The 9,953-nt window shown below is 50.2% G+C and overlaps 1 protein-coding gene across 4 annotated transcripts in view; it reads right to left on the bottom strand.

Annotated features, from left to right (window-relative positions):
* The window catches only part of UBE2G2 (ubiquitin conjugating enzyme E2 G2), a 39,558-nt gene that overhangs the window by 11,593 nt on the left and 18,012 nt on the right, over positions 1–9,953 (bottom strand). For 3 of the 4 annotated variants that reach the window (XM_024120326.3, XM_024120330.3, XM_028492732.2), the window contains 2 exons: positions 4,066–4,101; positions 3,928–3,973 (listed from right to left, as the gene is read on the bottom strand). The exons of the other annotated variant lie outside the window; for it this stretch is intronic. In XM_024120326.3, the coding sequence (XP_023976094.1) occupies positions 3,928–3,973; positions 4,066–4,101 (82 nt within the window). The remainder of the gene's footprint in view (positions 1–3,927; positions 3,974–4,065; positions 4,102–9,953) is intronic. 4 annotated transcript variants of the gene reach the window in all.

The raw sequence follows: 9,953 nt of genomic DNA, 5'->3' as shown, positions 1-9,953 counted from the left end.
GCCTGTGCTCCGCAACGGGAGAGGCCACAACATTGAGAGGCCCGTGTACCGCAAAAAAAAAAAAAAAAAAGGCAAAAGTTCTTAAGTTCACCAAAAAAGATAGGTGAATGGCTCCTAAGCCCATGAAAAGATGCTCAACAGCATCAGTTTTTAGGGCAATGCAGTCCAAACCCACAATGAGACCCACCTCACACCCAGCAGGACAGCTGGCATCAGATACCACCAAGAGGGTAAGGAAGTGGAGAGCTGAGAACGCAGCACTGCGGGTGGGAGCGTAAAATGGTGACACCATACGCCGGGAGGCCCACTCCTGTGCATCCAGCCGAGGGAGGGGGAAACCCGTCCCCACAGACTTGGGCCCCGTGTTCGCAGCTGCACCATCACAACAGCCGAAGAGGGAAGCAGCCAGATGCCCGTCGACGGGTGAGCGGGTCCATTCACGGTGGACACGGCTCAGAGGTGACGGGAAGGAGCCGCTCCCACAGGCTGCGCCGGGAACCTCGAAGACACCACGCCCAGAAAAAGGAGCCAGACACCGAAGATGCTGTATGGTGTGATCCCACTTGCAGCAGAAGTGCAGGAAAGGCAAATCAACAGAGTCAGAGAGCAGATCAGAGGGTGCCCGTGGTGGAGGGGGAGTAGGGGCTGCGTGCACAGCGGCATGAGCACGCGTGTGGAAATGCTCTACAAGTGAAGTGTGATGACTGCAAAACTCTATAAATTTAATTTACTAAAAATCACTGACTTGTGCACTTAATACAGGTGCAACTCTGAAGGTAACTTCTATCTCAATAAAGCTACTGAACGCACCCGGCCACACCAGGGTCTCTCGGCCTCAGCGCCACTGCCACCTCGGGGCCAGTAGAGATCTCCCCCTGCCACCCGGTGTGACAGCCACAATGTCTCCAGACACTGCCCAAAGTCCCTGGGGGCGAGGCCACACCTGGTGACAACACTGGCCTAGACCCGTCGTCCAGCGTCTGCCTGAACCATGGCAGTGCTGCCAGCATCCCGCTGACTGGATGCCCGTAACTTATACCGGACAATGATGTTTCCACTTGCTTTTATGATTGCAGTGAATGTTGTAATAAACTTCCTCACACAGAGGTTTTCCTAACAGAATGTCTGACGAAGACATTCCCAGGCTGGGAACCGCTGGGTCAGAGAACATACAGTGCAAATTATAAACATCTATTGTAGTACCTCAGGTTTATGTGAGCAGGCACAATCCTGACAGGAGCCAGGCTTCTGTAAAGAAGAAAGCCTGGTGTAGAGGGCGGTGCCGTGACCGTGGCCTGGGCACCCAGCATGAGCCAAGCACAGCCTAGGAGGGGCCGCAGCCGGGGGAATCCTCCCTGCCGCGGGTGTGAACCAGCTGGGACCCCGGTGCGCCAGCAGAGATGCGGGGATGGGGTCAGCCAAGGGCCCCCAACCGTTGGGGACGGGAAGGGCCTTCGCATCTCACCACAGCCTCGGGGCCCTGATCTGGAGACGGGACAGCGGCTCGGCCACAGACCAGGCCGGGAGGTCACCACGCGGCTGCCTGAAGAAACCTGGGGCAGGACCGAAACGGGGCAGCAAGACGCCAAGGGCTTCACGCCTCTTCCAGCCACGGAGGATAAACCGCCGTCCCGCAAGGCAGGGCTCCTCCTGTCCTGCAGACGCTTGCGTCGACCCTGCACAGCTGCCGTGCCACAGCCAAGGGCCAACGAGGCTGCACAGGCCAGAGACCCTGGAGCTGGAAGAGGTGGAAGTGAAGCCGCTGGTCTAAAAAGGTGTCGAGGCTCCGTACTGATCCACATAAGTGAAGGTCAGAGAGGCAGTGACTGCCCCAGACCATAAAGCCAGGCCAGCCACACCCAGCTCAGGGGCCCGCAGCCGTCAGTGTCACTGACCGGAAGCCCCAGCCCTCTCCCACTGGGTCAGAGGTTACAGGTCTGCCCTAAGCTCGGCCGGGAGTCACTAGAGTTCTTGTCTCCTTTTCATCAGAGAACAGGCTGTGGTGATTTTCTTACTGTTGGTTAATTTGTTGCGTCCCCCATCCTAGTCCCTTAATCCTGCTCCTTCAGGGTAGAGATTTGGGGTCACCTAGGACACGCCTGTATCCTCAGACGAGGGCCCTAATATAACAGGCACTGAGTATTTGTTGCCTGAACATCTGAAAAGATGTTCTCTTCACTGCACAGCTGAGGCTCCGTAGGTAAGCACTACTGCCGCAGCACCAGACTCCCAGAAACGGAGGCAAGTGTGGTTTTTAGAAGCACCAGAGTATGGAAGAAACTCCGGAAACAATCAAAGAATAAAATGAGAGAAGAGAAAACCTATCACTAAGGAGTGAAACTCAGCCAGCTGTCTGCCAAAACAGCGGAGTGAGACAAATCAATAGGACGGTTAATTCCTTAATAGGTGTTTTAAGTACATTTGTAAACGGCCTCTTGCTTGTGAAAGGATCTGGAACAGGACCAAAACCCACAAACTCACCAGATCTTGAAGAAGGGGAATTCCATACTAACGCAAAAGCCTTATTCAAACATAAAAGTGTTCTACCTAAAAATAGTTCTAATTACTTTTTAAGATAAGTTTTCAAGATATTGGTTAAATTTTACGTTATCTATAATTAGTAATCTTTAGCCTAACAGAGTCTTGACAATAAACCCTTAAAAAAACCCCACACTGGAAGGCTCCAGCGTCCCTGCAAGGGCTTCTCAATAGTCTCCCGTGGGTGTGCACCAGCCACATCTTCCCAAGACGGAAAAACCGTCAGGGGCCCGCTGACCTGTGCGCTCACAAAGGCCGTCCAATCATCTGTGCACCCCAGCCAGGACAGCTGCCCTGGGGCGTACTGTCTCCCTAAAGATAAAAAGCTATAGCTGACCCGAGGGCACAATGCCCTGTTACATCCAACTGAAGGACACCGCTGCAGGAGACCCACCAGGCAACTTGTAAGTGCCTTAGGGGGTGAAAGACACAACACCAGATGAGATACAGACACAGACCGTGAAGTCATCGTCATGCCAGAAACATTTAAACACAGAAAAAAAATGGGTATCACAGGCCCAAGCAATTAGGGTATAACAAATGATCAGGAAATGTTAGGTGCGCTGCACTTTCTCTGGAGAGTGTTTATTAATGATTTTTAAAACAACTTGCTTATGAAAAAAACTCATTTTCACACCAATTTTCATGTATTAATCTAAGCTCCACAGACAACATGGAGCAGCAATTTGTTTTTCAGACTAAATGGGATACAAGCACGGGGCAAATGCAGAAAGTCTGATGAGGCTGACACTACATACCCCTCACACATCTTCCAGGCCCACCCCACTAGAGCACGCCTCAGCCCAACAAAATCCCACCTGAAAACTTTCTAGCTAATTTCTCATTTTACTAACGAGACTACTGAAATGGATTATAAATTTCAACCTCCTAAAGTCTACCTAACCACATTTTGTTAAAAGTACAGTCTAAGAATGGCAAGAATTGTACATCTAAGGTAGAAAGAGGAGAAAAAAAGGGCCTGGGTCATAGGGCCAAAGAATACTCTGGAATCAGGGGTCCATTTGGCTCTTTCCAAGCAACATCACTGTAAGTGAGATATGAAATCCAGTCAGGATCTTTCTCGAATGAGGTCAGGAACCACACTGCTCACCTTAGAACTAAGCCAAATCTCTAAGTCAGGGACAAGGGAAGGCCAGACAAGGCACACAGAAAAGGAGCAGCAGCCGAGGAGCTGAAGAACTGGGAACGGAAGGAAAGGGGAGGGGGAGGAGGGGGAGGGGAGGGGAGGGGAGGAAAAGCTCAACGAAAGAGGCGCACTTGGCCTTTTTTCCCCATTGACGCTTCTGAGCACTCACAGTGCAGAATGTGATTCACGGCTCTAATTTCCAGGAAGGGCTTAAAACCAAACAACACATATGATTAACTTACATGATCAATGCCTCCCATTCAAAAAAATTCTCTTCATTCATGGGGCCTGCAGGAAAAGAAGAAATTCCACAACTTTACTTCGAAGGAAACTGGCAATTAGGAGTAAATGATAAAGAGGCGAACTTCACACTACCTTACCTGCCACAATTCCTTCCGGAGGATTCAGTGTTAATTCTATAAGGTTAAAAGGTAAAACCATTATGAAAAAGAATGAATACTATGTTGCATTTTAACAAAAAACATTAAAACGTATACAAGGCTATAAATTATATGGCATACATATTAGCAGATGAAAATTAAAATTCTGCTTGCCCAAGTGAACACCTGCTGCAGTTACATTTCTGATCAAGACTATGTCAATAGTTCTTTATACCAGCAAAAAGCAGAATTTCAGAACTGTCAACACTTTCAACTTACAATGAAGAAACAAACAAAAGGTGCTGTTAACTCTCTTTCCAAAATACTCCTGCTGGTTATTTTGATTAAGGCTCATAAATCAAACACGGTATATTATTTCCTAACTGAAGGGATTTCCTGTCATTTTGAGAGTGGGCACAGAGCTTTCTGAATGTAACAAAGCAGAGCTATGAGCCCGCGCCGAGGTCTCAAAAGCCTGGCAGTATCAAGTCCGTCAGCACCGTAGAGGCGGGCTGTCGACCTCCGACACCACACTACAAAATGCACAAGCCCCCCCACGTGTGAGTCCCACAGAACAGCAGACTGAGTGCAGAAACAGGGAGAAACCATCGGCAGCAGCGTTCCTCAGCAACTGAAGGCTAGTAGTTGCTCTACGGCTTTGCCAACCTGGAAGCTGTCCTTTCCACTCCTGGCCTCCTCGCTTCGTATGATATACGGGAGGCTACACAATGAAACCACACCTGCGGGCAAATCTGGCAAATCTGGCAAGGAGAACACCGGAAGATGGAGGAGGACTCGGCAAGAAGGACGGCCACGGGAGCAAGGGGTGGGGTGGCAAGGGCTCCCCCTCTGGGCCGAATGCAGGGCCGGGACATGACTAAAACAGTGAGAAACACACAGAAGATCAACAAAACCAAAAGCTAGTTCTCTGAAGAGACATAAAACTAACAATTCCCTGCCAAGTAAACATAAAGCGTAAGGACTGGAAAAGAAAAAAATCATCATTATTCACAGATGGTCCGCTTACCTACATGAAGTCCAAAAGAGTCAAAAGATAAACTATAATAAAAAGTGAGTTTGCCAAAGTTGCTGAATACAAGGTCAATACATACAACTGAAGTGTACTTCTACATATCAGCAAGTTAGAAAAGTCTAAAAAAGACACCAATTATAATGGGAAACATGCAGAAATTAGCTTTTCAAAGATGTGCAAGACCTGTAACAGAATAGAAAACATCATCAACAAAAAATTTTACGAGACCTTAATAAATGGAGATTATATCATGTTCACAGACTAAAAATTCAACATTATCAAGTTATCAATCCTCCTCAAACTGAAGCTACGGATGGAGCGCAACCTCAGCCAAAACCCCACCAGGCTTTCTTGTCCGACTCTGACTCGGTAAACACACATGAACACGTGAACGACCAGAACAGCCAAGGCATTCTTTAAAAAGGGTAAACTGAGGACCATCCCTGGGTGAGCAAAACTCATTACAAGGCCGCAGTAAGTAGGCAGTAGACACTGGCACAAAGCTCAACAGACGACGGAACAGAAGTGAGCACGCCTGGCGCAGGCCATGCCAAGAGAGGTCCTCCATCTGCTAGGAAGGTCGCCCCACAGGAAAGAGGTGAAGGAACAGAAGAACAGAGGTGAAAAAAGAAAACCCTTTTCCCTATCTCAAACCACGTACAAAAATCAAAGTGTATAAGGAAACGGGGAGAAGGGGCGTGAGAGCTAGTAGAAAATATACACGGGGGCCTCTGCTCCAGTCCCCAGCAAAGCCCCCAAGCCCCTCGTCAATCCCCAAGCGACAAGAGCACCAGGAGCATCCCCCACTCTGGGGGCGGCTGCCGGTCACAAGACCGAGCCGTGACTAGAAGGTTTCAGGCCCACCCCCATTCTCCAGAGTGAGAGGGGCTGGAGATGGAGTCGCCGGTGAGCAGGCGCGTGAGGAAGCCTCCGTACGACCCCACCAGCCCCACCAGCGTGAGGTCAGGGAGCTTCCGGCTGCGGAGCGCGTGGAGGGAGGGCTGGCAGCGAGAGGCTCCCAGAGAGCAGGGACCTCGGGCTCCTCCCCAGCCCTGCCCTCCTCTGCGCCTCCCCCATCAGGCCCTTCCTGAGTTCTACCCTTTTACAACATACTGGAAATCACGCAAGTCAGATGCTTCTCTGGGTTCTGTGAGCTGCTCTGGCAGCTGGACAAGAGGAGGGGGCGTGGGGCCCCAATTTACAGGCCGTCCATGGCCAGGGTCTTGCAGTGGCCGCTGAAGGGGGCAGTCTTGTGGGACTGAGCCCCTAACCTGTGGTGGATGCTGTCAGAATGGAGTTAGATTGTAGGACACCCAGCTGGTATAGGAGAGTGGGTTGCTGTGGGGAAAAGCCCGCACATCTGGTGTCAGAAGTGTTTTCTGTTGGTAAAAAACAGCTCACAGGACGTCGTTTGGGGGGATTTTATACACTCAAAGCTTAACACTTGATTTCCGGCATCAGTGCTTTTTTTCCCTCCACTTTGTCCCTTCTGCCAAGTTTACTCTTTCCTTAGAGCATCTTTTAAATTTTTTATTTTGAAATCATTTTATTTTAATTTTTTAGGCAGCCATTTAAAAAAATGTTTATTTGATATTGGAGCACGGTTGTATAACAAAGTTGTGTTGAAATCACTTTAGACTAATAAAAGCGTAGTAAAAAATTAATAAACCCTTTTATTTTCCTTGTTACGTAGTGTATCAGCCTGGTTCTAATCAAGAGACAGAAACCACACAGTAATTCAAACAGGGCAAGGTTAACGTAAAGAATTATGAACCTACGATCGGACAGTAACTGCACAGAGGACTCTAAAGGGCTGCAGGGGAGGGGCTGATGTGAATGCAGCGTCTGGAGTACACGCGTCAAAGAACCAGGGCGAAGCGGCCTCCACGCCAGGCCAGGCTGCAAGGTCAGCAAGGGCAGCCCTCGCTGGCCATGTCCTGGAGCCAAGCGCCAGTAGATGCTGTGAAGGACGGTGAAGCAGGACAGGACAGGCAAACGTGCTCCACCAGGAGGAGGAGAGAAGCTCCTTCCCCATGCAGGGCCTCGAAGGCCCTCCCTCCAAAGCACAACACCAGGCTCCCTGCCAGGAGGCCTGATTAGAGGACGCTGAAGGCAGCCGGACCCAAGAGGCAATGAATTCACAACAGGCACCCCCGTTTGGTACTCAGCATCCATCAGCAACATTCTACACACGTCTGGACTCCCTTTCAGCAGCTAAAGCAGCCCCAGAAGACACAGGTCTCTTTGTTACAAGTGAGCTAGTTCCTCCGGGATGCACTTGCGCATTGAACTTGAACCACAGGGAGAACACGTGCTACTGAGTTGGAAACCCCACCAGAGAAACATGTTTCAGAGAGAAGAAAATAGTCTAGTTCTGAAAACATCAAGTCAAAGATGCTATGGGCTTCCCTGGTGGCGCAGTGTTGAGAGTCCGCCTGCCGATGCAGCGGACACGGGTTCGTGCCCCGGTCCGGGAAGATCCCACGTGCCGCGGAGCGGCTGGGCCCGTGAGCCATGGCCGCTGAGCCTGCGCGTCCGGAGCCTGTGCTCCGCAACGGGAGAGGCCACAGCGGTGAGAGGCCCGCGTAATGCAAAAAAAAAAAGATGCTGGTAAGTCATCTAAGTGCGGACGGTCAAAGAGGAAACTGGACGTGAGACTAGAGCCCTAAACAGTAGTCCAGGCTGGACACATAAATCAGGGGTCCTGAAACAGGATGGTACCTGAAAATAGGCATGGAATACAAACAAATAAAATTAAAACTTATGTCCCCACGGACTCGTATGTGAATGTTCCCAGCAACTTTACTCACAATAGCTCCACAGTGGAAACAACCCAAATATCCATCCACTGGAAATGAATGAGGGGTGATCCAGTCACACCAGGAACACTAGGCAGCAACAGACAGGAGCAAACCACCAGCACAAGTGACAACAAGGGTGATTCTCAAAGCACTGGGCTGGGTGAAGGAACCTGACACACAGGCTACATACACACTGTGTCTATTTATACGAAATTCTAAAAGCAAGCTATACATTGCCAGAGACCAGGGGCCAGTCACAAGGGAACTTTCCAGGGCAATGGAAACAGTCTGTCACGATTGTGTTGACGGCTATACACAGCATACACGTGTCAAAGCTCAAAGAATGGTATACTTGGGACTTCCCTGGTGGCGCAGTGGTTAAGAATCCACCTGCCAATGCGGGGGACACGGGTCTGAGCCCTGGTCCGGGAAGAGCCCATGCCGTGGAGCAACTAAGCCCGGGTGCCACAACTACTGAGCGTGTGCTCTAAAGCCCGTGAGCCACAACTACTGAGGCTGCGAGTCACAACTACTGAAGCCCGCGCGCCTACAGCCCGTGCTCCGCAACAAGAGAAGCCACCGCAATGAGAAGCCCGTGCACCACAGGGAAGAGTAGCCCCTGCTCGCTGCAACTAGAGAAAGCCCGCGTGCAGCAACAAAGACCCAACGCGCCAAAAGTAAATTAATTAAAAACAAATGGTATACTTGAAGTTGACAGATTTCATAGTGTGTAACTTTTATCTCAATAAAGCTGACCGCCCCAAATTAATATTTTTTATGAAATATAAAACAATAAGTCCCCTAGAGGGTAATGCAGAAGAATCTCTTCATGCTCTTAGTGTAAAGACTTCTTAAACAGAACTAACTGTAAAGTTAATAACCAAAAAGCACGAACCATAAAGGAAAAGACTGATAAAATTAAGAGCACTAAAATCAAGAACTTCTGGGAATTCCCTGGCGGTCTTGGGGGAGGGAGGGACGCAGGCTCGGGTTCTATCCCTCGTCCCAAATCCGCAAGCCGAGCGGCGCAGCCAAAAAAAAAAGAAACAACAAAAAGTCTGATGTCAAAAGATATTTTTGTTTTTAACATTCAAAAAAGACAAGGCAAGGCCACCCCCTGCCCAGGGCACAGTCACAGAGCCTCGCTGGAGAGATGGGAACGGATCAGCACTCCCGGGCCTGGGCCTCCTGCAGCCTGACGTCCCCCTTGAGTCCTGAGAGCCAAGGCCCGGCCACCACCTCCTCCTGACACTCGAACCCACAGTTCTTTTAACCCAGCTGACCCCTGCCCTACCCCTGCCTGAGTCACTGGCACCGACCGGCAGGCCAGCTCCCTTCACTCCAGCCAGGGGCTGCCAAGCCCCAGAGCCACCTCTCCTACCTGCAGAGCCCGCCCCGAGGAAGCACTGCTGACGTCCAGGCCTGCACTCCCTCCTGCCCACCCACCCTTCCTGCCTTTGCCCATGAGAAGACCCTTCTCGGAGGACCCTTCTCAGGAAGGCGTGCTTCTCCCCTATTGCCCACTTTATACAGTTTAAAGGTTGTTCTTATTTTAAATAATACTAAAATAGCTTCATTATCCTAGAGATTGTCACGGTCTTTCGTTCAAAGATTCACACATTAGGATTTCATCCACATGATGGTTTCTCCACCCTGGCTCTGTTGGGGCCAGACAAGTCTTTGTCTGTGGGGTGCAGACCTCGGCATTGTAGGGTTTTAGCAAAATCCCTGGACTCTCTCCTCTAGGTGCCAGGAGATCACCCATATTGTAAACATACAACGTGTCTCCAGGCACTGCCAGACGTTTGGGGGGGAGGGGGCGGGGCGGGTGGTGCACAATGACACTGGTGGAGAGCCACTGAGGGACAGTGACCTCTACTGGCAGAAACGGTCAAGCCCGGTCTCCCAAAATGTGCCTTTTTCAAAGACACAGAGATGAACAAACGCAAGTGGTGTGTGCTTGGCAAAAACATATCCCCCATTTTGCAGAATGCTGTGGGCTGCGAATGACTCATGTTTGGGGCCTTATTAACAATCAGACAATGCGGTTTTTT

This window comes from Physeter macrocephalus, chromosome 8, assembly GCF_002837175.3.
Source record: "Physeter macrocephalus isolate SW-GA chromosome 8, ASM283717v5, whole genome shotgun sequence".
Taxonomy (NCBI): Eukaryota; Metazoa; Chordata; class Mammalia; order Artiodactyla; family Physeteridae; genus Physeter; species Physeter macrocephalus.
The sequence above is the reverse complement of the archived record's forward strand: the minus strand, read 5'-3'. Positions and strand labels throughout refer to the sequence as shown.